This window comes from Podarcis erhardii (genome assembly GCF_964252035.2).
Source record: "Podarcis erhardii genome assembly, chromosome: 6".
Taxonomy (NCBI): domain Eukaryota; kingdom Metazoa; phylum Chordata; class Lepidosauria; order Squamata; family Lacertidae; genus Podarcis; species Podarcis erhardii.
In genome coordinates this window covers 52186064-52213171 of record NC_138510.1, presented here as the reverse complement: position 1 = coordinate 52213171, position 27108 = coordinate 52186064, and the positions used below count along the sequence as shown (strand labels likewise).

Genomic DNA, 27108 nt, shown 5'->3' with positions numbered 1-27108 from the left:
AGCATACCTAGAGATACTCTCACTGTTTTCGTAATTTTAAATTACTGTTACTTTACTGTATTTTTAATATTTTGTTGGAAGCCGTCCAGAGTGGCGGGGAAAACCCAGCCAGATGGGTGGGGTATAAATAATAAATTATTATTACATTGCTTAAATTATTGCTACCACCTACTATGGGCTATAGGGATAGGGCAGGTTAACCATCAGAACTCCCCACTAACACCCTAGCATTTCTGCCTTCCTTTCAACATCAAATATTAGTCACTGTCAATTCAAATTACTGGAGGCAGCAATAGTATGAGGCAGATATGTGTTTCTATGAAGTGAAATCTGATTTCAGGCCACTGCTTGTAACAAGCTAAGCAGTAGGAAAACTTCATTTCACTGCTCTATCAATCTCTTCAACCTTGACCTCCAAGGCTCACTCAGCCTAAGAGACTGGAGCAATGTAAGTGCTGTTTCCACACAGGGCAGAGGGCTTGAAAAACCAATCCATTTCTTAGCTCTCTGTTAACACCCATTCAGTTATTTGCCTGAAATGCTTTCCAGAATCTTCCACACAAGGCCTGTGGAGAAGTCTAGCAGACAGCAGCCCAGAATACATAATCAACACTGCAAGGACCTTGAGATCCATTAAAGTGGTCAACTCCTAGACACTTATGGATCCTACCAGAATCCAGAATGATCTGGGGGATTTAGCTGCTTTTGCCAGTGGTTCAGTCACTGTGATTTGTAATTGCCAGAGTCACTTGAAAAAACTACTCTTGAGTACCACCTTAACCAGTGGAAAAAGGCTTCCCTATCGTTTAATGAGATCTGGTCAAAGAGTGCTAGTAGCTTTTTTTAAAAATCAAAATTAATCCACTGAAGGGGAAGGGTCATAGTTCAGTGACAGAACACATTATTTACATGTAAAAGGTCCCTGACATTTGCAGGTAAGACCCCTATATGAAACCACAGACAGCCTCAAATATTTAATGTAGACTGACCTTCACCAACCTGGTCCCCCCAGTTTGTTTTGGACTACAACTCCCATCAGTTTCAGTCAGCATGGATGCGTTGACTGCACCTGATGGAAGTTGTAGAAAACATCTGCAAAGGCTGATGTGAATAATACTAAGCTAGATGGACCAATGATTGACTCAGTATATGGGTTTGATATTCCTGCATTGCAGGGGTTTGGACTAGATGGTCCTTGTAGTCCCTTCAAACTCTACAATTCTATGATCTGTATGCACTTGTCTTACTTATTTCAAATGGGGCACAAGCATGCTTAACAGGGTTTCCACCCCTTCTCCTTTCCTTATTCACACAATGAAAAACTTTTGCACCCTGCCCTGTTGTCAAAAATTCATAATGTGGGTCTTATCAAAAATTCTAAATTGTACAAAGCCTATATTTCTCAACTGTAAATAAATAAGCTCATCAGTATTATACAAATCTACCTGATTTTAATATTTCTAATGGGCGAGCTGAGAGTTTTTTCCAGTGAACAATGCCCCATGTACGAGGTGCTATGTCCAGAGTCAGGATTTAATTTCTCAAAGAACAAGAACTACTACCTTTGGCATAAATGTGGCCAAGGAGTAGGGTGGGACTTTACTGCTGTGTTATAGATGGGTAACCATTTCTTTGCAAGTAGCTGCTTCCGAAGTTCTTCCTGCCTTGCATCTCACACTGATATGATATATCTGCTTTGAGAAACGTCCTCACCGCCCACCCAGCACCATGAAGCATGTCCTGCTCCACTCCCAGACAGTACTTTTAAAAGTCCACACTTACTTTAGGACTGCACCTCGAAGCGCCTCTCTCTCCTTGGCTTCACCTGGTTCTTCCCCAGTGCATGGAATGATATCTGCCTCTGTGTATCTAAGCATGGAGGGTTAAGGAGAGCACAGCCTGATGAATAAGAAGCTTTCACTGCTTATCCCAAGCCATCAAGGCAGAGCAGCCAAGAATTCCTTTGAGGGATGGGTAGGAACTGTTTGTAGTCCAAGGGCCACATTTCCTTCTGGGTAACTTTTTCTGGGGCCCACACAGCAGTGGTGAGCAGGGGCAGATGCAAAATGGGCAGATCAATGAATGTGAATGTACCTTTCCACACTAGGCTAGTTTCTACACACACACACACCATACAAATTCAATATAGTGCACCAATTAGAATGGCACCAGAAATTCTGAAGTACTAAAGAATGCATTCCAAAGACCACAAGGTTCCTTTCACCACAAGGAACGTGTAAACACAATAACAGCTGTTTGATAATAAGAACATGCTCATCTTAAAACAGCAGAGGAGGAAATCATCGCTCCTCAGCGACGAATCAGATGCTGGAACTGGTGAAATTACTACCCAGCTCATGACTAGTAAATAAAGTTGCTAACAGAGCAATTTCAGTGAACAGGGAACTTGTGGAATCCTCTCCTAACTGAATGAAAACGTATGAATTAGGCAAGAGCAGCAAGAGTTTCAGTGGCACAGCAGAGCCACAGTCTCTTGGTGGGAGTTCAGCACCTCTAGAAAATGATACTGTGGCTTTCCATATTCCAGTGTGTCATCTCCATCCACATCAAGGTCAGCATCACTGTCTGGATTCTCCTTGCCGCTGCACATGACAAACCCGGACCCTGAAGGAAAAAAAAAGATGTGCAATGTGTCACCACAGGGCACAGAGGAACAAAATGTGGCCTGGGCAAGTCTAGGGGAGGGGAAAGATGGCATGGGAGAGAGAAAGCAGTCTTTTAGCTGCATAGGTTTCCAGCAGTAACTTTCCTCCAGGCTCATTTTAGCTATGGTTTGATCCAGGCTATCTCCCTGTCTCAACTGTATGTAATACAATGGTAACATTGTAAAATTTCATAAGTATGAAGAGAGATCACGATATATCTTGATCTATAAATCTCTTTCTCTATATAGAGAGACAGAGAGCGCTGGGGGAGCAAAGAGAATTGTGAGTCATGACACAGTCTGTCAGAGATAAACTGGACTGGGAACCAGAACTGCTCAACAACAGAAAAAGTGTACTCAAGCCAAAAACTAGCAAGTCTGTGATTTATTAGGTTTGTTGCAAACAGGAGGTGGTAAATGCGTAGAAACATCCAATTAATATGGGAGATGAAAAACACACTCCAGGCTTGTATACCACAGAAGAATTCTATAGACTCCAAATGCAAAAATGGGGAAGTGAGAAATAAGGGTTCAATGCAGGCTTGATGGACCACACATAAACTGATATGTAAAGCAGAATACTTTTGTGTGCAGGAAGGAAACTGGTTCCAAACACTATCATCACTTCCTTCATGATCTTTACAATTTCATAAAACTGAATTGCTTGCCATCCCACCCCCACCCCACCCCGTGCCCATGCACTGGGTTAGATCACATCACAAAGATTTTAATGAGCAGAGAGCCAAGGGGACAAAGGTGTTGTTTATTGGAGGTGTTTCAAAGAAAGGAGTATATTTAGTATTGAATGGACAGAAGCAAAAATCGAGTGATGTTATAAGGAATATCCCCGTCTCAAATTACCAGAGGCATCCAATCCTAGTCATAAATCTGGCATCTAGACTTTATGCACAAATGCAAAATCCCTCCATCAACCTTTCATTCCTTTCAGTTGCACCAGCCCCTAAGTCTAATATTGTACTTGCCTGTACAACTCTCTTATGGGCAGTCGAAAATTCTGTGCTAGAATCCCAGATTCTGCACTCAGATAATTCAGTGTTATACAGCTCAAATGAAGGATTTTAAAGCAAAATTGTTTTGTTTACCCACTTTGGGCTGTAGTGTGGAACTTATTTTTCTATGAGTAAGTTTCTATTTCAACCTCTGAAAATGGAAGGGCTCCATTCCTCCTCTAGGAGGAAGAGGGTGGCGGCATATTTTGCAGATTTTCCCTTAACCTTTCAGTGCCATCTCCCATGTTGTTTCAGATGGTCCCCTGAGCTTCCAGAGCAACTTTCCAGGAAGGGGACATGTTTGGAAAGAAAAAAATCAGCAACCTCTCTCACTTTTGCTCTAGAATACTACTTTCAAAAGAAGTTAGCTCAGATATTTTCTGCCATTTTGCAATGGTAGTTGGATGCCATGTTTTCAAGACAACACACAATTTGGCAATACAGTTTATAGAGAAATCCTGGCTAGCCTTTGCACACCTCAATTTTGTCCACTGTGAAAAATGATAACTAAGGTTGCTAATGTTTGCTCCTGCAGACTTCCTAGTTTTTGCTTTTCTTTAAAGATGTGCATGCACAGGAACTGAAATACCTGCAAAAATCCCCAGAACAGTAGTGGATGGGGGGGAAAGGATGGGGAATGACTGACATAAGGGACAGAAAAACAGCCCAGATACTTTCCATCAATTTCTACCCACTGGTGTAGAAAACAGAATAGCAATGAATATTCATGACTGAAAAAATGGAATTTGTGGAAACTTATCTGCTAAAACCCACACATAGAAAAACTGGATTTTTGTAACTTATTTATGTTGTAACGCCCACATCTGAAAGTACCCCAAATTGCCCAGGATTTTGAAGCCTCCTCAGCAATGGTTTGTCTAGCAAGTACCAACTTTTCAGTTTATTTAGATTTAAAACAGGACAGAGTTGCTAAAGACTGTGGTACTTTTCCATAGTTGCCCAAAGAGCATGAGTGCTATTTCACACTGGTAGAGACAATGAGGTCACACAGATACTGGCCTGCAGTATGCCAGTATCAGGTATAATTTAGCTTGTAACTTCTAAAAAGCCCAACCTCTAAACACACAAGCTTCTTTCTTTCCCACCATCTCTCAAATACAAAGCAGAAGTTATGGCTTGACCTGGGCTGTGATCTGAATGCCATCTATATTAAAGATGTAGAACAAGATTTGAGGCTGGAGGAAATCTTGAATAGAAATGAATTTCATCTCTGCTTCACTTCAGTAACAGAATTGATACAAAAATGGGAAGAAGCAGCTTTTAGGAAATCCAATTTCTTGTCCTATATGTCAAATTAAGCTACCAGAACACAGTACAAGCAACAAAAGTTTACCATACAAAGTCAGAGACAAGAATCTCCTTTTCACAGTTGCATTTTTCTATATCTGCTCAGGAAGCTCAGTTCAAAGACTGCAAAGTAGAAGAGAGAAGCCTATGATGCTGCACCTTGAAGGAACCTAAAGTATGATCATAGTCTCATTTCAACCAAGCCTGAAATTAAGTCCTAATGAGACAGTATGTGGGCAAGGCTAACATGGGTTCCTGATAGAAGGAAGAGTCGTAAGTAGAATTTTGATCAGATTTCTCTCTGTTGAAACTTTATTTTCTGAAATTCTTGTTAGAACCCAGTAAATATTGTCAAATCCTGGCCCAATCTTGGTCTGCCAGGCTGTTTTCCCCAAGCTATGCCAACCTGCCCAACAAGTTAGTTGACTATAGCCCATAGTACTGTATTTAAGAGGCTTAAAAATTGAAATGGGTGGCTGGCTAGAAATGGCCATAGCCACAGGGTGGGGGCGGGGAGAGAAGAGAAAAGGAAGGAAAGAAAAATCTCATACTGACTTACAGAATCACTTGCAAGATTTGGTGATACTGCAGAACACTAGGGGAATGTTGTCACTACTTTATTTAACAAAACATACATACCACTTGATTGCAGCAAAACTTCTATGCCCTTTACAAGAAGCCTAGCAAGTGGTATATACATTTCGTTAAATACAATAATAAATTCTGCAACCAGAAAATGTAAATTAAGAAAATGTTGCATTACTCATTATGCATAAAAGTTCTATTCGCCTATCTTTCTTCTTTCATATTTTGGAATGCTGTGCATGTATGCACATGAAATTTACTTACTGTAGTCAACACTTAGCATCCTACCTTTCTGTCCTCCAGTCAACTGACTTTGCCAGAGAAGGAAAATTACCAGTAAGTCTGTAAAGCTTCTTATGCTTCATCAGGAGAGCACAACAGAAGTGTTATGGGTGGCAGAAGTGGTCTGGAGTTCTCATTGTGTGGAACAAAACAAGTTCATGCATTTACAGGAAGAATTGATGCATAAGCAATCTACCTGCCAGCTTCAGAAAGTCATGGGTCTCTGCTCTATGATGCAGTAACTGAGGGAGATTTATTTATTTTTTAATTCTTGAGTAGCCACTGGGTAACATTATAGTATCTCCAGAATCTCAAGAGTGACTCCTACATGGCTGACACTACCTATAAAAAGGGACCCTGTGCCCAGCATAAAGTTGGATATAGGGACGATTCCAACAGGGTCAAGGCTTTTGTTACACTTTTGTGTCCCAACTCACATTTTTTCACTGTACAGAGCCAGTGAAAACACGCCAGCAGCTGTTTAAATATTGGAGGTCTAAACTGATTTACATTAATTATTCATCCCAGGCTCATTCAAACCAGATTTCTGGACAAGAACCTTTATAAATGAATTAAATGGGGTTTATAAAAGCAGGACAACCCAATAGGATCATAGCTGCTATGTGTGCACATATGTGCATGCACACGTGCATATGAAGTGTAAAAATCTAAAAAACAATAACCACACTACTTGTCTTTGGCACAAGCGCAATTCCACCCTGAGTGGGGAAAAGGACAGGAAGTCCAAGACAGAGAAGAATTCCAACAAAAATGCTTGAAGGCAATTCCATGACTTCCCTGCCCATAAGGCTAATGGTTCTAATATACCCAGGTGGTTGCTGCTTGGGGCAATGCATTTCAGGGAGACCAGACCTCTTACCTGACATAATCATACTAGCTTTTAGGGTTCAAACCAATTTGTCCTCCATGTTTATGAATGCATATCCCTTTCTTAATTTGTAGGCTATTTGAGGAAAAGTCTGTACCCATATGAATCTGCCTGGGTCCTGCTCATAAATCAGCCATTAAGATCTATTAATTGGTAGGCAATCGGGGCCTTTCTGGTAATGGACTCATACTGCATAAGCCTCTCCTGCTGCCTCCCTGTCAATTCTTAATGTTATCAACAAAAGGGCAGTCCTTGCTTCAAATTCTAACTGTAAAATAAAACAGAAAACCTTTGCTCTCAGACACTTCAAAGCTTATTTCAGTCCTACCACCGTCTCGCTTAGAAAGTAACCATTTATGTAGAGGAGAAAGCTGCAGGATGTGGGATTGTGCATGCATGCATCAATGAAATCCCCAAGCCTCACTCATCTAGGCTAGCTCACTGCTTCCTCAGTTCCCTGGCCAGCAATCTCATCCTGAACACCACTGGCAACATTTCCCTTGTAGCAGCCAGAAAGCAATGAATTTTTAAGTTAGGACTTCAGGTGCGGGAGAGAGGAGGTGCATTAAAAAAAAATTTAAAAAATTGCACTGGTTCAGAGAAGATGGTTGGGCTCTGCTTGGGAAAGAGAACTGTTTTGTTTTCAAAAATATATGTGCTGGGTCTGAAGCCTACTTGGAACCTATGCCTGCTGTTCTAGAAATTATTAAATTTAAGATTGGGCAGACTAGTGCTTAGATACGTTCTCTTACATTTCACAAATTCCAGGGCTGTTGAATGGGATACAAATCAGATTCCAAGGCAGAATCTTGGCCAAACCCAGCCCCCAGAGGGCAGTAAAGGTCATGATTAACTTTGTTCCAGATTAAGTTCCCCCTTTCTTATCATTCAGTACTTTCAAGTCATGCAACCTCCTGTGCGGCTAGCCCCAGCAATGGGTAACCAGGAGACCACCTTTGAAGATGGAGGTTCCATTTAGTAATCATGTCCAGTAGCAGCTGACAGGGCTATCCTCCAAGAATTTGCTAAATCTCTGTTTAAAGCCATTGGGCATCACCACATTCTTCCAAATATGACTAATCAGAATAAAATGCTGTGTATTTAGGCCCATTTTGATGTCTTCTCATCTGGAGTGGTTAAAAGAACACAAAGCATGCTATCGTGTTATTAACTAGTATTTATGCAGCAGCTTAAATAGACTCAAAGCAGAAGAAGAAGAAGAAGAAGAAGAAGAAGAAGAAGAAAAGTTTTAAAGGGATAAAGCATGTTTTTGCTTTCGGATGAGGCGAGTGTATTGCCTCATCACTGAAGTTTAAAATTATTAAAATTGTGTCGTAAGCTTCTTAATTCCCAATTTGGCATTCCTTAGAGAAAATAATTTTGCCAACTCATTCTTTCAATCTGCTAGCTTTTGGCTGAATACCATTTACTTTTGGTGATATAACTAACCCTACTGAAGCTAAAGCAACACCATTTTCTGACAGTCTTAATCCAAGATGCCTTTCTAAAGGTCCAGACAAACAAGAGTGAGCATGCAGGTCAGACTCGGGAGCCATTAAGCCAAGAAAAAACAAAGTTACTGTTCTGTCTCCGATCCCCATTGCTCTTGTAGGCGGCTGCTTGACAAGCAATTCCAGCACCACTGTTGAGTGGCACCTCTATAAACCCTGTGACAGTTCGGGAGACAAACTCCCTCATCAGTCAGAATGTACCTATCAAGATCACTTACCTTGAGAGCACAGTAGCCCTCGAGCACTGTGTACACAGCTCTGCTCTGCCTGGCCTTGGAGCAGCTGGACCCAGCACCAAAATTGAGTTAATGCTGAACATTCTAGGAGTTCCGAGCAAGAAACAGCCCCACAGAGATATGAGCACAGGACCTTTGCTATGAGTAAAGAGGCCCATTTCACATGTGTAGCAGGCTAGATCTAAACTGCACACATTAGACAGCTCTCCCCCTCTCCAATTTCTGAGTTTAAAAATGATTATTTATGCCTTTCTAAAGAACCATTTTTCTATAATCTGTTTCCACGGTTCTTCTGTATGAGTGGATAAGATATATAGCATGACATAGGTGTTACTGAAATTATGAACAGTTTGGGGGGGGGATAATAGAAAACACTGACCTACTACTTGGTATACTTCTAGATTAGAGGGTGTGATGAAATTCATTTACAAGCAAAACAGAAGTGCATCAATAGTCTGTGGCATTCACTGCCACGGAATATGATGATATGACAAGCATACCTAGATTAAAATGAATTAATTATCTTATTAATGAAGGTGACTTCAGCATTATTCTCTTGGGTGACTATAAACACAACATCTTTTTCCTTTTCCACTCTTGTGACATACTTTCGCTTCCCCCATCCTCTTTTTGCATGCAATGTGTGGGTCTGTTTTTTCAATCATGAACAAACTAGAACGTTTGGGATGGGAAGATACATGGCCTTTTACTTCCAAAAAATCTAATGCCTCCCCACTCGAAGTGCAACCTAGAAGCACCGTTTTGCTAGACATCTGTATGTTTAACAGCACCCATGACTATGCTAGTAAGATAAAATCCCATGCCCTTTAAAAACAAATATATATTTTATACGTCATACAGAGTAAGCGCTCACATGAATGTTCACTGGTGAAGTGCGTAACTACATCTTCCCTGCATTCCATTTCAGTAAGTTTATTTTTCATGAAAGAATTTGTATTCCATCACTCCAGAACTAAAACCCACATATTTTTTAAAAGATGTAAATATTTTTCCTCTTGCTGCAAAGCCCTAACTAACACCATTATATTTGTGTTGCGAATAAAATTGGGGCTGCAATAGAACTGCACTTCCGGAAGCTGGAAGTAATGGAACATTCCATATTGCTGTTATACAATAATAGCTCTACTTTTTCCCCAACTGAGTCAGAAAAGTACTGATTCAGTATTTGGGAGAAGTAATGGACTGGATATGGGTCAATAAATTGAAATTCAATCTAGACAAGACGGAGGTGCAGAGAGGTGGTATTCAACAAGATCTGAAAGTGATTGCACCCTCTCTAGAGGATCAGGTACTCAGACTATGAGTGTTTTCAGATTCATCATTTGAGGCTCAAGTAACCTCAGCAGCACAAAAGACCTATCAACTCAAGCTGATAACTGCCCACCCCCCCCACCCCTGCCCCTGAAAGTCTAGTCATAGTTAGCCATGTCCTGGTAAATTCTGGGTTGGATTACTGAAGCTAATTTAGAATACTGAGGCTAAACAGCCAACAGGGACCAGCTGTAGAGATCATATCTTGTCTGTACTGAAAGAGCTTTGCTGATTCCAGGCAACTTTCCAAGCTCAATTCAAATGGTTGTTCTTAACCTTTAAAGCCCAGCATCCAGATACCTGTTTCACTACTTTATCTTGGATCATTCTGCTCATCTACTGAGATTGTCCTCTGTTGTCTCTTCTCTTGGAGCCCCCACCAAATGGAAGTGCAGCAGAAGGTAACAGAGCCAGTCTTTGCAATGATGGTGCCTTTTCTTTGGAATACCCTTCCCAGAGAGACCTACCTAGCACTCTTACTACTATCATTAAGGTACCTAGCAAATATATTTCTGTTTTCCTAAAAAAATTGGTATTTATAGCTTAGTTGTTGCTTTAGATTTTCTGCATTAGAAAACATGACTTTAAATTGAGAGTGCAGGGTATAAATGTAAATAAATGAATGAAATTACGCAGAAAGTCCCCACCCCCTTTCTCTCTCACACACAAACATGGACAGCTCATTCCACGCTTTAAATAGTTTAAAGTCTTTATATACAAGCATGCCCATCTTCTCTAAAAAGATAAATACAGGTGGCGACCAATTTGCATGGGAATTCTGTTCCTGGGCCCTACAAATGTTGGTGGAGTCCAAAAGTACCCAGGCATCAGCAGTCATGAATCAATTGGATGTGCACAAAACTGCCACCTGTATTTTAAGTCTGCTTTTACCACAAAGATAGGCAACATATTATTTCACCTGATTCAAACTTGAAACATATACGGTGTCTTGCACAACTCAATCTAGAGAAACAAAAATATATTCCAATTTTGCTTATAGGTGGGGTTCAGAACCATGGATTCAGTAAAGGGAGGCCAGTGCTATCATTAGGCCAACTAGGCAGCCACCTAGGGCACAGACCTCAGAGGGGCGCAGTGCTGACCTTTTAGGGGCACAGTTTACAGATTGTTTTTTGTTATAGCTTATGAATTTCTAGTAATATTTTATATTTTGAAGAATTTTATGATTTCTACAATACATTTTTTGTAAACTGAAGTTAGCCATTTTGGGGGGTATGCGTGTGTGCAAGGTTAGCCTTACCTAGGGTGCAAAATATCTGGCACCAGCACTGAGTACAGGCAACGGTGCATCATAACAAGGCCATACGTGAACCGTGCTTTGCTTGGTTATAAGTAGCAGTTGCATTGTAATTCACTTTGCAATTCCTTAGCAATAAGAAAACTTTTTTAAAAAAACAACAACTGGTCTTGGGGTACAACTGTATCCTTAGTTGGGCTGGTTTATTACCATTATGTATGCAACTTTCTAGTGCTAAAAACATATTCTGTACAGAAATGAGACTGCACATCATCTTTATATAAGTGAAGAATAGAACTGAAGCAAATAAAGCACAGAATCTGTTTTATTCTTTACAGCATTTAAGGGTAAATTTCCCACTTGTCTGATTATCATTTAGGCATTGTGAGTAGTAGCACACAATGGCTTTAGAGTTCCACTGTCCGGAATGCTTAGAATCGACTATTTGTTTTCACTCACTATTTATTATTCCAAATTTGCTCACACATGATTACTTCCTACTGAAGTTGCTACTGCTTATAATTTAACTGTGTGTCACTGGTTGTCATTTATGGATACGTTGCTGTGTATTGTTATTGATTTTAAATTGTAAGCCACCTAGAGGGCTCTTTTTGAGTAAAACTGACAGGATATAAATCCAAAATATAAATAAGTAACAAATGAAATAATGACCTGCCAGAAGAACCTCTAGCAATGCTCTAGTGCAGAGCAGAAGAGCTAATCTGCTTATGACATGCGTATCTTGGCTGTCCTGCTCCTACGACAGAAGAGTCTTTAGTGTTGGTCCCTAATGTGCTCAAGGTGCACAAGGCACAACACTTGATTCTTCAATATAAAAAATATCCAAAAACTGAATTATGGTCTACCTCTCACTTGGTGCACAGACCTGTCCAAGGCTGTAATGGCCAGAAATCAGATGAGTGTTTACAGCGCTTGTGGGTAATATAGAGAGATTTGGTAAAAAATACAGTCTCTAGTTAAAGACTAAAAAAAACAGCAGGTTTTGTTAATTACTTTTCCCACAACATCTACCAACCTCTGGCTGAGCTCATTCACCTGCTTTGCCTAAAGTGTTGCTTGCTCCTTCCTGGATAAGGAATAACTCTCCCCCACCCCCACCCCCCAAAAGCAGCAATAAAAGTGTTTTAATGCTGCCAGGCCTCACACACATTTCCTGGGAACAGCTCTTGGCAGTGTTTGTTTCCTCAGCTGCCGAAACATCCCCAAACTAGCATCTAGAGAGCATAGTGGCACGGATGTAGCTTTCCTTTAAAAATGGCTTGGGGAAAAGCAAACTGCCTTGACTCTTTTAAAAAGAAAGGGCAAAAGGAAAGGATCGCTGTAGTCAACCTTTGATGGCTAATGTTTGTTGGAATTAGTTATTAAATTGCATTGTTCTATTACCCTGTTGCACTATAAACGATCAGGTAAAGATGAATTGGATTAGTAATGTTCATGACTCCAGGTTGATGGAAAACTAACCTGACCACAGAAAAATGCAAAGTCTGGTTTTCACTGGCTGCTATGAAATAACTTAATCAGGATCATGGGATTTATAAAATACACACATAGGTCTTCAGTGTTTGAGGCCATGCATATGGATCATTGTAGTAGAGCTGCCACTCTAAAGTCATCTTTCACGCTGTAAGAAAACAGAGGCTAGGCTGCAAGTCTGCATCCCAACTGCTTGTAGTCATCTTTACTAACACACCAAGGAGGAGACTTTAAGAGGGGGCTGTATAATTTTATGGCCATTAATATTTTGTGGTACTGCTGCATGCCAAGGTGAAAGTCATCAAGCCTGTGCCTCAGGGGGCAAGCTGGTTGCCTGCAAAAGGATTTTTCCTCCTGTAAACAGCACCTCAGAACTTGGCTGAGAGCACTACACAAGTTCCCCTTTGTGCCTCCATCACACAGTGGATACAGCTGGAAAGAGGATCCCATATCCAAGCTGCTATGGCAATTCCTCCAGTTCTGTGCCAGCCTAATGTTCAGCAGGAGGCGTGCATGCATTTGTGTGCTTGTATGTGGAAGGCTGCCATACAAAGGGAAATTTGCAAGCAGAGGCTTAGCAATCATTGGTGTAATTTCCATGAAGGTGGCTCAGGGGAATTTTTGTTCATGTAAGGAGCGAGGGAAAACAAAAAAGGAAAGAGGGGAATTAAAGTAATCTTGAATAACTAAACAGGTTCACATCACTGGATCAATAAGCACCACTGACAGGGATCACAGTCACATTGCAATTCTGCCAATAACAGAGGAAGGCGGAAAAGCTGAGGGGACGACTTTTCTAAAGCAGCCGAGCATGAAGTAGTCAAGTTTGGTAAGCAACCCAGAGCAATGTCCCCATTTAAAGGCACTAGTGGAAGCAGCATGCCTTGCTGTCCACTGATTTAAATAACAATGCACTCAAACTTGATAGAAAAGAGTCATGGGGTAGCATAACAAGGCCTGTATTTTATAAGCCAAACCTGCATGCTCACTGCAAACTAATTTTTCATATAGGCCAGGAAGACGGAAGAAAATCAGTGTTAATTTAATCAATTGATCAGGCTATTGATTACAAAACTGGAGCTGCTAGTTAGCCATCTGCAGTAATTCTGCCTGCTTTTGAGGGCACAGCACACAGCATCGATTTCTTCACCTGCTACACCAAAATAAAAACAGGAATGCACTTTCCAAGGAAGGAGGGGGGTGAAGCAGGATGGTATCAAGCCTGTGGTCCAAAGAGAGGAAGCAAGTCACTAAACACATGTAGCCAGAAAATAGGGGCAGCACAGTGTCTTGCAAGTTTCAAACTGAAATTAGTTACAGATGCAGTCACGGTGTCTTGTGTAAACGCTATCGATTGGGAAGCTGACAGTCTTAGGAGCCTCAATGCTAGGACAATCAATCCGGCAGCAGTGTCACCTGCCACTTTACTGAATAGTTGACAATGCAATTATCCAGTGTGGAGGCAGGGAGTTGGCGTGTGTCAAACGCAGTTAACCACTTTCTGGGCACTACTCGATAATGCGTTTCACCGCTTGGTGCAAGAGACGACATGCAAAGACAAGAAGCAGTTTAAAGTCATTGAAAAACCACACTTCCCCTCTTTGGTGGTGGTGGAGGTGTAGGAAGGAGGAGTAAGAGAAGAGTCCCACTGCCCCAACTTAACAACTGTATTTTAAAATGCTATTAAAATTGCGTCAATCAATATCTTGACAGCTGAGGCTGAAGGGCAACCCCAAAGCTCACAGGAGAAGCTGTATTCAAGGCAGATGGCTTTGCAGGGGGAGGAGAGGGGGTAAGGAGAAAAAAATGACAGACTAGAACCTTCATACCAAGCATGGGGGTGCACACATACACAAAATATTGTTTCAGTAATGCTGTGAGAACCAAGAGTAGATGAGTTCATGCCTGCTAGTCCAACAGCCAAGAAAATGTACATTAAAATGTATGTTCTCAACTTGGAACCTGCTCAGTTTCCAGCGTGGAGTACTTTTAAATGTCACCCCATTACCCTAGATTCCTCCTGCCAATTTAGTGCACCTAACAATCAAATTTTGTCCCCCGACAGCCGGTTAATCTCTTCCTCCCCTGTTGCAGCACATGAGGGCTATGCTATAAAGGAAATGGTTTACTCAAATGCTGCATTTGAGTAAACTGAGAACAGATACTAAGATTCTCCTTAAACTCTTTCAAGTTTCAATAATCTTGCACGCAATCGATAAAGCATCAGTTATTCCCTTTATTTAAACTGCACTGTCTAATGAAATAGTGGTGCCACAAGTTGTCATGCAATAGGCACCAGAATTATTTTCATGCAATACTTATCCTGCTTTTTTAAGGTTACAGGAGAGCAGTGAACCCTAGTTTAACCTTCCCGAATATTTAATTGAAGCCTGTCTTTCTGTAACTTGAACTTATTCCCACTTATCCATCCCACAAGGCCATTATAAATACATTGCTATTATTCCTCACCCCACCTCAAAAAATACCACTTGGGCAACCCTGTTCATAAGCAAAATTGACTCACCTAAAAATAAGGTAGTAGTTTCTACATGGGAATGTCCTAGGTATACAGAAGTATAGTAGTTTCTAAATTAATTGAAAAAGAAAAACTGGGGTGGGGGTGGGGGTCATCATGACAAGGACCTGTGAACTTTTAGGACCTATGAAGTTGAGTTTGTCAATTCAAATAAAATAAAATAAAAGGAACCAGAGGGAGAAAGACAGGGAACCAGTTTGCTCACGCTGCTTAGTAGCTTATATTATCAGGGAAGAAAAATTGAGGCACTACACAATAACTTTTTTCCCCCAAGTATACCTTCTCCTTCTCCAGAAACTGTCCTCCCCAAGATATGCAGCAAGAAATGGTACATAGATTGTCCTGAGCCCTTCAGAATTAAATAGCATAGTGGAGACGGCTTTAGGCAAGTAGAGAAAAAAGTGTGTGCTCCCACACTCAGAAAGTATTACAAGCTTTTGCCCTAGTCTGCCTCTGAACAGGAATATTCCTCTTAGGGGACAAAGATACATTACGACACATTAATGCTGCATGTCACTGTCATTTTCATTTCAGATTCCCTATGCTTGTGTTGTAGTCAGACAATAAATACTCAAATATAAGTTTTAACACTGTGTTGTATTCTACCATGTTCATGAGGAAATGAGACCTCAAATATGTCATCTACGCTTTCAAAACTCCTGAAATTTGAATGGAAATGAGCAGGCATTCAGGAAATACACACTGTATAGCCTTCCGGGGTGACAAAAGCAACCAAGTGAACCTTTAAAATCTCTCATGTTAAAAAAAATATCTTTCTGTATGGAAAGACAGCAAGTTGCTGAAGTAGAAAAACTTTCAATTATATCTTTCTCTTACGACTTATAAAGTGGTACAGAGCATGAAGGCTATAGCAATTTTTTCTGCTGTTGTGCTGTTGCCAAAAAAGGTCCTAGGTACACCAGAACTTTAGCAACTTGCCGATTTATTGTGGAAAAAAAACTTATACAGGATACTTCATTATGATTGTTATTATTATTAACTGAATTTTCATACTACCATTCATCCACAGGTCTCAGGGAGGTTCAAAAAAGAATGCATTAGATGCATTAAGTGGGACAAAGTGGTTGGTGGTAGCTACAGATTATACAATGTGGCAGTATACGTCAGAGTGTTGAACTATAAACAACATTAAAAAACATATTCCCAGCATTTCATTGTACAGTATAAGCTACTTAGGATGTTGAGTAGTTTCTCTGCCTTGTAAACTAGAAATGTCATAAAACTAATTTCAATAAAGTTTTGTATGTTGTTTAAGAAAAGAAGAGTATTTCCCAAGCACCGTATTAATTCTAAGGTTGGGTGGTTCATCAGGCAACCAGATATCATCTTCCACTATGTGTGTGAATGAGCATAGCACAAATCCTTAAATTGTATTTCACTAAACACCTCAAATACTTAACTTTTCAAATACTTAAATTTTCCCACTTGGTAGACTGGAAACCAGAGGAGTCCACTAATGCTCATCCTGCCTCCTCTTAGGTAATAGAAAGGTAGACCATGCCAAGACAGGGTTTGCTTAACTGTTAGGCATCTATGATGAACTAATAATTAATATCCCCAATGAGAATAAAACTCTGCACTGAAAAGTAAGGACCTGGTTCCTGAGTTCTGGTTCAGACTAATACCCAGTCCTAACCATGCCTACTCTGAAGAAAATCCTACTGAATTCAGTGGGGCTTACTCCCAGAAAAGTGGGGTTAGGATTCAGCTTTAGCCAACAGATGATATCACGCATATGACTTACATAACAATTGCATGGGATTCCTCAGTTAGTGAAAGGGCTCTTAGGAAATACAATGGCTCTTTTCTCTGTCTTTCTCTTTCTCTTTTAATAGCACAGAAGCACCAAACATATTACATCTCCATCTTCTGGATTGTGTCGGTTTTACTTATCTTATTCATGGTGCCATTCTGAAAGAAACTACAATTTGAATTTCTTTCCAAAGTGTGTTTTGTTCCAAAAAAACTCTCTGCGCTAAATCTACATCTTTAAAGTCACTACTGCTCAATGGAGGGAAAAGGGTTCTAAATTCTGCTTCAGAAATCCTGTGATGATTGCACGAAGTAAATTCATTCAGGTATTTCAATTTAATTTATCTTCTGCAGAGAGATACATTTCCTTGGTGCAGGACTTTTGCATGTCAGTGCAGTATACACAAAAGGCTTACAACAGGAATCCACATTACACAAGGAAAACTGTTGCAGGCCAGCTCAAGACAAGCAAGACTAGATTAGTTAGCAGTCTTGAGCAATTTCTGCCTTTGAGTGAAACAAGAGATAGCTATGTGGCAGGCACCTTGCAATAGCGAACATGCTGCTTAGTGTATAAATGAGAGAGACATGCACATATAAACAAATACATATTACAGTTTGTATCATAAGGGAGTTTCATTCTATGGCATTTCATCTTTATCCAAGCAAACAAAGAAAATAAAGTGTTGTGTATGCACATTTGTGCAGCAGCAGAAGGGCTAGAAAAGATCTGTAGGGGCTAACAAGAGCAGAAATAACATGAGCATTCCTTTAGTTGTCTTTACTGGTTCTTGTTCAACTGTTCAAGACACACAGTGTACTTGTTTCTGAACTGATAAATTAAAAAAAAATTAAAATGAAATGTTGTTTTTGTTGTGTGTGTTTTTTAAAAGAACAGCATTAAACTATGGAAGCAGACAGTCTGGGATATTTTTTTAATTTGTGGGATAAGGCAAAACCAAGAAGCAATATCTGAAACAGATTTTCAAAACTGGGAGAAGGAGAGAGACATTAAGGACGTCACAGATATGAAATTTGAAAGCTGCTCCACTGACAGCTCTCCTTCCTTCTGCCAAGTCCATTCAAATCCATGGATAACAAATATTAGTTACAGATTTATTCATCCAAGGATCTGTACACACTACAGATACCTTTTATTTCCTGGTCAGTCCTCTGGGAAATCTCATTGTCTAATGCCACTGCCAGCTCTCTTTGATATGACCTTAAATGCAACTTTAACTGAACAAACTGGATGATGGAAATCAGGCACACGCCTGTTAGCTTTGCAGGCGCTCTCAAAGAAAAGCATCTTCCTATTTGTGCTCCAGAGGGGAAAAAACAAGAAAATGTAGCTAGTAATTTCAAAAGAAAGTAGGCGGGATGTCACCCTTTGTATATTTTAAGATTCCTAGCAGAACAACTGTATGACATCCACATTTTGCTAGAGGCAGATTATTTCAAAATGATTAGAAAACAAAACAGCTTGAGTGAGATGAGACTATGCATTTCCATATGTCAAGTGCAGGGTTTCCATGAATGTTCATATTATAAAACTATTACATATCATAATTGTATTTCCCCCTACTGTAGGAACAGACATGTGCCACTCCTAGATACCTACTTCGCATGCTTCTGGATTCTACACACATAAAAGTACAATCACTATTGTTGCTGGTTGTGGTGTCACTTCTGCAGTTTATTTTGCAAAAAGTCTGCTGTGACATCAGTGCTCAGAGCAAAAGGCATTTGAAGTTAAAGGGAGAAACAGGCTGTAAGCCAAGAGTGGGATGACAGCCATCTGCAGGAAATGCCAAGCAATTCATCTGACTCTTCAAATAGACATAACAAGTGTAGGTGACAATACCATCTATTAAATATTTTGCTCTGGCACAGAAGTTAGGCTCCTGAGCCAGTCCTTCAATCTCCAAATTAAGAAAAGGTCTACTAGATAAGGTCACGGGTTTGTCCAGTATCCTGCTTCCCACAGAGGCCAGCCAGATGCCCCCATGAAGCTGAACGGCAAGATATGATCTCCCTACATTGTTGGCCCCAGTATCTGGTACTCCAAAGGATCCTGCCTCTGGCCATGAAGGCTCAATTTAGGAGCCACCCAGCTGGTTAGTAATCTTTTGACAAAGAAACCTGGAACACCAAGAACAATGGGGTTTCTCATTTAGTAGGAACACCAGCACCTTTGAATTGCTTGTAAGTGAAAGACCTTCCAAATTCAGAACATACCACACAGTTCCTCATAGGAAGGTTTCTAGTAATCACTCTTCTAGGAAGCCTTGCATACTGTCTTTCAGTCATTAGGGCTTTGCCTCTGTGTATTATTTTCAAGGCAACTGAAATCCCCAAGAGTGTCAGGTGAATAGACAGCTGGCCAGTTGTTGCTTTCCTTGACAAGGTGGTGCAGTGCAGGAAGGGCAAGGAGAGGCAACTTGACTACATTCTTCAAACCCTTCATATCTAGAGAGGACAGCAATCTTGGCTCTATCAGACAGTACAGCTCAGAGTTTAAATGGGACTTGCGCTCGCTTGCTTTTCCTGTCTCTGTCTCTCTCTCTTTGAAGTTGCCTGGACAGCTTCCTCAAGCTGGCGTTATCACTCCCTCTAACCACTCTTGGCAGGCAATCTAATTCCCCCTGAAAAGGTCACCGCCATTTTAACTGCCTTTCAATCACATTAGGAGTGCTGCTGCTCGTGCCCGCATAGCTGTGCCTGCAGCTCTCCTGGCTGAGGTGCGATCGATAAACTGACATACCGTTTCACCCCCCCCTCCACCCAACTCCCCCTTTCCCAATGGCTCCCTCACTGTGCAGTTTAGACTCTTACCCCCCTTCCCAACACCAACTCACCTCCTTTGGCTAAAGGAATGACACAATATGCTGATTGACCAAAAAATCTCCTAAAAGTGATACAACATAGAGGGAAGAGATAACCTATCATGCTTTAATCTACTTAGCCCATTTGCTCCAGCAAAGGGGGAGGGGGCTTGGGCTCTCATCCTAGATACACAGAGGCAGCAACATCCTGGGGACCAGGCAGCTCAGACTCCTTTGAAGCAAGGTTCCTACAAAGAGCAAGCCTGCCTCCAGCTCCCCTCCATGCAATCATTACTGTTATCTCTCTTGCATTCACCCTTTTTTCCTCACAGTTACCACTGCCGTGTTTTCTCCATCGATCCTCGTGTAAGACACTGTTTTAAGTCCGCTAGCCTTTTGACTGGGCTAAGCCGTTTAAGAGATGACAGCAGCCTCTATCAGCATAAAGCCAATATGATTCTTTTCGGATAAAGCACTTTTTTCTCACCCGCTCTTCCTCCCTCCCACTCACAAATAACAGACGCACAGACAAAACTGCTAAGCTTTCAAAGAAAAAAAGGCATTCCACTCCCCCCCCAACTTCTCTCTGCAATTCTTTAAAGTAATAATCTTGCAATGTAAACAGCTAGAGTAAATGAGTAGCTGTTCTTTAGAACAAGTGAGGAATTGCTACAAATGCAGGGAATTTAAAAGGGAAAAAAGTGAGAAGAAACCCAATGCCTCCCGCATTTCAGCAAGTAGGATGCAGGATGGAGCATTAGACATAGAACACAGGAACAATTCTTCATAAAGTTCAGTAGATATAAATTCAGGCCCCACTGACTGGGGAGTCTCCAACAAAACTTTACAATGTTGTGAGGTAAGTCTGAATTCTCCAACCTGGGCACAGTTTGCTGCTGTACTATGCCTAACACTCCCAAGTTTCAGCATCCAGAAATCAAAACTGCTGGTAAAGCACTAGTTGAACCAACCAATGTACCCTGCCCCATTATTTTTCATGTCAAATGTTATTATTTAAATCATAGTTTTTTAAATATCAGGCACAGTGTGCCCCTTAAAAACAGTTTAAAATTACATCTTAAATTATATATTCTCTTAACACTGAATTCATAACCTTTATTTAGGGACTGAATTAAGTGTACTCTTCTATGTAAAAAAGTAATAATAGAGAAATGTGGTTTTTAGGTCAAGTATTACAAATGTCACAAAAGTATCATGTATGCTTACTATTGTCCAACCTGTAAATATTTAGATTGTCAAACAAAATGAACACTTAGGGTGGTTTTCAACTACCATGCCCTATCAATGCAAGGATTTCAACTTGTGCAATGGGATATTCCCCTCTTTCCTAAATCTGCTCCAGAGGGTGGGGGGAACCCATAGAATAAATTTAGGGTGTATTCATGGGGAGAAGGTTCTTTTGTGCAAGGAGATAGCCTTGTCTTGATTGAATGAGAGACTTAGTACTATGTTGGATTCCACCTTTACTTCCTCTATGTCGTGGTGACATGCTGTTCTGTGAATAACCTACAAACCCACTCAAAAATTAAAATACATCTAGTGGTCAAAAAAAGTTGGTAGCCACTAGTCTAATGCAAGTTGTAGTCCCAAAATATCTGATGACCACCAGGTTGGGAAATGCTGCCCTAAAGTATCACCCACATAGAGGGTGTTGCTGTAACATGCCTCCTTCCAAATAACCGGGGTGGGGTGGGGTGTAGTTCTGTTTCAGCTCTTCCTCAAGTGTTATTGTAGATGTTGTAGTCTCAAAACATCTGCCAGGCCGAGTCTGCCTATGCCTGCACTAACCTAAATTCAAGGGGAGAACATATCAAGCTAACCGATTACTACAAACAGCTGTATCATATTTCTTACCTTATTGAAAGTGGAAACTGGTAAAGTGTATGGATTGTACTACCAAGTGCCCTGTTTCTTAGGTCTAAGCTCTGTCCTCACAGCCCATCTAGCTCTATCAGGCCTCTTGTATCCCCACACTTTGTCTCTCTCTCTCAATGGTCATGTTAGGATGCAATGATGGCCATAAACCACATTTAAACAAATCAAGCATTTCCCACTTCATTCCTCCCTTCCAGGTGCACGCAAACAAACCAAGAAGCATCTGATTCAGTAGCTGAACCAAAACCTGAACCAGTGCTCCTGGTTGCTTTATCGCAAATAAACTATAATCAAGAAACAAAGAACTACCCTTGGGTTCCTGGTGGTGGTTTGTTAATGAGAAACAAGCCAAAAGAGCTGGTTTGGACATGACACTAATCCAGCAGTTCTGCAAGTTGTTTCCCAGCTTTGAGAAGAGAGGACCACAACAGTGAGTGCTTGAACTGCATGCACAAACACACATCTATGAACATACTAATCCACATATCTATACATGCAGGTCTTGCTATCTGAACACAATGGGTCCCCAGGAAATCATTCATTAGGCAAGCAACCACACAATGAGCTGATGATTTCCATTATTTCCTATGGGAACATTTCAAATCTGTGAATTGTCTGATCTCCCTCTCTCCCTGGTTTCCACCCCAAACTGCTGCAGCCAACTAGCAAAAGACAATCTTTCCTGCTCCTTGATTTGTCCCAATCTCTTTCCCTTCCTCCGTTCGTCCCAGGTTTCTAATCAAAATGGCTGCCACTGACCAGCAAAACACAAATAAGCAAGGAAATAAGCAAACTCCAGCTATTTAGATAATTGAATGAGCTACTTGGGCAGCAAGGTTTGGGTGTAATTTTTTGTGTTCAGATGACTGAAATTTCAGATGGCAAGCCTTCCGAAAGCAGGACCTATGTGCACTTTATGGCCAAGTGTTGCATCCAAACACGGTTAAATATAAGTGACCTCTTATGTTAAAGGTGAATTAGGTCTTAAAGGCTACAAAAGTTACTATTCCACTTTATAAAGTGTGGAATTACACTTTTCAAATATATCCACTATGGAATACCTTATTCAATCATTTTTAGCATCATCTTCTAACACTGCAACAGCAGAACCCAATGCAAATAATCCTGTCTCAACCTATCACAATGAGACAATAGCTTAGAAACATCATGTGGTAAAAACAAGCCAATAGATTGATCAAGAAAACACTCCAGGGAATATGTGGAGAGTAGATTTTGCTTCTTTACACATATCTAAATGGCTTCCATTGCTCCTTAATTGACAAAGCCAACAAGCAAAATGATAATCTCTACCAAAAAGGCTGAGAAACTAATCCAAAGTATTTCAGGAAAGGGTACAAAACAGCAGTGAAAATGACTGACGAGCGTCCATAAGACAGGGGTAATTTACATTAGCTGCCTATGTTTTCCATGCTAAGTCTGTGCACAAAAGTGCAGACTGCTCAACATTCCTGGTTACGTAGGAACTTAACTGCTTCTGTCTCCCAGACCTCGGGGCACATAGGAAGACCAACTCCATAGGCTTAGCCAGGGTCTGAAAAGTTAACACATTCCTGCAACAGTCAATCAGCTGAATGAGAATTATGAATAAAATTTGTGGGTGCAAGGAACCCACGGGACAGCAAAAAATTATTTGTCTACTGCAATTCAGTAGACAAAATTCTGAATATATTGGTAGCTAAAAGAATATACTTTCCCCATATGGCTGAACTCCTGAATATCTGTCATGGTGCTGCTTACCTCTCAAGTCTCATTTATCTATTTTTTGTACAGATTTATCCATAGACTAAAGTGTGAAGGAAAACAGGAAAGAAAGAGCATCATTTATAAGCCCTAGTAACTCATGCATCTTTTAAGCCTGATTTCCTTTCCCAGTGGGATTTTCCTTGGGATATTTTAAATTAGAATCCAGGGCAATCTATGAAAATACAAGAGGATGCCAACTTTTACTTTGATGAGGCAATGTACTAGATTCTCTGGTCAAGGAAGGGTAGAACACTGTTTCTACAGAATCACAATGTTCACACCAGACAGTTTAGTCAATTCTGACACAGAGCAAAAGGCTGAATGTAAGAAAGGAGTCAGGTGCACAGCTAAAATTACATTCACCAATAAAACTCACAAAGGTCACATTTTGCCATAACTCATTCTCTCTTTTGCAGCCGATTTTCCTGTCACAGGGGAAGGAATAGAAGGAGGAAAAATAAGATGTGTTTGTCTGGGAGCCCTGAGGGCTGCAGTGCTGGAGGTGTATGGCAGGTTGCTGAATTCTCATTTATCAGCCTTAAAAAAGATGGAGTGATAAATGCATAACCGGCCCTTTAATATTTTATGCAGGTGCTAAAGTGACTTAGCTGTCAACTTCCATACATCACCAGCGGCTGATAAACCAGCTTTCGTCACTCCAGACTGGGGCTTTTTACAATTTCATTTTCCACTTCCATTTTTTAAAAATATGCACAATATTGCTGAAACTGATTGTCCTGTAGCTGCTCCTGTTGTCTCCCAACTTTGGGCCACATTTCCTCCTCCTCCTCAAAGGCTAATTTAAGCAGGGTTTTACTCGTAACTACTATTATTTTATGCTGTTTTCATAGCCATAGGAAAATAAATATTGGTGCTGGCAGAAGTGCAACTTCCCACCTACACTGAGAAGCAAGCACCTGGCCTGTTACACAGTTTAAAAAACATTCAATGGCAAGTGATGCAATGAATGGGAAAAAACATTTTTCCTCCTGACCATGTCAGCAAAGTCACTTCCCTTAAGCAATCTCTAACAGTTAAGAATTACAAAGGGAAATTTACAAAAGCAACTTTACTATCTTGATCTTGTAAGGTATGATTGCTTTTTGTGAATGCATTTTCTGGCAGGAGACAAATAACATAAAATTTCTGTTAATGTTAATACCACAGATCATTACTATGATGAAAGCCAACTCTCTGGATGAATTTATATCCATGTTCCTTTAGAGTCACACATGCATGACAAGCTGCTTCAACCGTCGTCAGCATCCACACGTTGTCATTGTGAAGATATTATGTCTGTCACGGGAATAACTTTTGGGGGTATACTTGCATGAACAAAAACTGCTGAGGGAAAGAGCCCTTAGTCTGGGCTACAGTTTGGAGGGCAATAGCTCCAATATTAATAATCTGTTTTGTTCTTGGGATGATAGGGAGGGGATCTGGGCACTGTTCAGTCGGTAGCACATCTCAGCAATCCCCAAAATGCCCCTCTTACCTCTGAATCCCCCTTCCAGGAGAGTAGTGGCACGTATCCTCTTCTGCCCGCACCATTCATATTCTTCAAAGCGATTACCATTTTCATTTTCAATGTCCACTGCATCATCCTCCATCATGCATGAGCCTTCCCTCTATTAAGTGAAAAGAATGAAGCACTAAGCATCAATTCAGTGTCCTGGGTTAAAAACTGTGCTAGTAGGTAGTATTCCTGTCAATGCATGCTGTATAGAGAAAGCTGAATGGTGGACAAAGTGGCAAGCACATGTCGACACAGGGTACTGGCAACAGCTAACGAAGCAGGAAAAAGAATGTCATCCACATTCATTGCTGCTTATTGAGTGCTCGCTTTAGATTACTGGCTCCCCCAAGGTAGTGTGGGATGAGGTGAGTATCCCATTTAACCATAGGGACAGAGGCTGTGACATTATTGCCCAAGGCCAAAAACTAAATTCATGGCCAAATTTGAATTCAAGACTTCCCAGTTCAGTTTCTGACCAAAACTATACTTCCTTGCAATGAAAGGAATGAAGTTCTTTCACACATATAAGCTTTGCTATTGTGTGGAAAGTATGCCTAAAATTTAGAAACTATTTGAACTAGGCAAAACTAGAAAGTTAGATAAGGCAGAAAAGTGGAGCTGGAGCTGCAACTCTTCTAGGAGCAAAAGGGTAACACTCTAAATCAAGTTTCAGGATTGCTGTTGCTATCGGATAACTCTTTAGCACAGCCTGAAGTGTATGAAGGTGCTGCTACAAAAATACTTTTATTTATTAATATAGCACTGGCAGGACTATACAAATACACCAAACAATACAGCCAATAGGAGAGAACCTCAAGGAATGCTCCATTTCAAGGGCAATGCTTAATCATCTTATTGCCAGTTTTACTCCAACCCTGAAAATATGGTTCAAATCACCATTAGGCAACTCCAGTTATGCCAGCAATGTATGTTAACTGAAAAACAGAAGTCCACAGTCAGCTGTATCAGAGGCTGCTATAAAAGCCACCATGACCAGAATGATAGGTTGATGGAGTAGTGTCACCTATCCTGCAGGAAGACCAGAACCTAAGTGAAATCAGCTCAGAACGTTAATACTGTGCAGTTGTACTACCAGAGTCCCCCAACCCCACACTAAAAAACAAACACTTCCTTCAAAAATCAGAGAACAGAAGAAGAAACCTGCTGGATTAGACCAAAGGCATATCTAATCCAGCATCCTGTTCTCACAGTGGCCAACCAGATTCCTACAGGGAAACCTGCAAGCAGGACAAGAACACACTTGTGGGCAACTGGTAATACCAGAGGTAATACAAAGCCATCATGACTAGTAGCCACTGAAAGCCTTATCCTGATTTTTTCTAATCCCCTCTTAAAGCCATCCAAGTTGATGGCTATCATTAGATCCTGTGGCAGAGAATTCTGCAGATTAACTATGTGCTGCATCATATTCACTTTCATAGGATGACTGAGGATTCTAGTTATTATATGAGGGAGAAAAACTACTGTCTATTAGAAACTTTCTGATAACCATCTTCTCTCCAATCTATGTCCATCTCTGAGCTTTGCTGGATTTTGGTTAAACCACAGTTGTCTGATATAACCAAAGTCTAGCAGTAAGCCAGGCAGTCTCCTAGTTAACAGTCAAAAATAGCATCTGCTATCCCTTCTCATTTGAAAGGTTAGGAAAACCATCTTTAGAGTAATGAGATTGCCAAATCCAGACTTCAAGACAGAACTCCAAACTTCAAGATAGAACTCAAGTACAGATCTACATGGCCATGTGGACTTCAATCTGCAAATTTGGTTTCTACCCAGATCACAGGAGTAGCAGAGGGTAGGAAGAAATGAGAGAGAGGCAGTAGGGTTCCCTCAGTGCTTCTACCTTTGCAAGGCATTGTTCGACATGCCTACTCCTCTCCTCCTCGGATCCTGAGAGAGGTTGGCTGCAGAGGGGACATACCTGTCCTTCGTCTTGCTTCCTCCGTTTCATTTTTCCAATCCGAGCTATGCGAGGAAAGCAGAGAGAAAAGAAAAACACAATGGGTTATATAGTTGCCCAGTGACTGAGGAACCAAAGGGAAGAACATACTAGTTTCTGATGTCAGTCAGGAAGCCTAGAGCCCCTGTGAGGCTTCATCTCATGCCTTTCAGAAAGAACACTGGCAATGGGGAGACCAACCTGGCCCCATCCATTGGCCAATAAAGGACCTGCTGCTCCAATGCTCACTTGCTTCTCCCTTCTTTTT

The 27108-nt window shown here is 40.8% G+C and overlaps 1 protein-coding gene across 13 annotated transcripts in view; it reads right to left on the bottom strand.

Moving 5' to 3' along the window:
* The window catches only part of RNF220 (ring finger protein 220), a 325409-nt gene that overhangs the window by 37133 nt on the left and 261168 nt on the right, over positions 1–27108 (bottom strand). For 10 of the 13 annotated variants that reach the window (XM_081865514.1, XM_081865518.1, XM_081865507.1 and 7 more), the window contains 4 exons: positions 26745–26866; positions 24860–24992; positions 2529–2625; positions 1783–1869 (listed from right to left, as the gene is read on the bottom strand). In XM_081865514.1, coding sequence (XP_081721640.1) covers positions 1783–1869; positions 2529–2625; positions 24860–24992; positions 26745–26866 — 439 coding nt within the window. The remainder of the gene's footprint in view (positions 1–1782; positions 1870–2528; positions 2626–24859; positions 24993–26744; positions 26867–27108) is intronic. The other 3 variants (XM_081865513.1, XM_081865516.1, XM_081865517.1) reach the window with 2 other exon arrangements.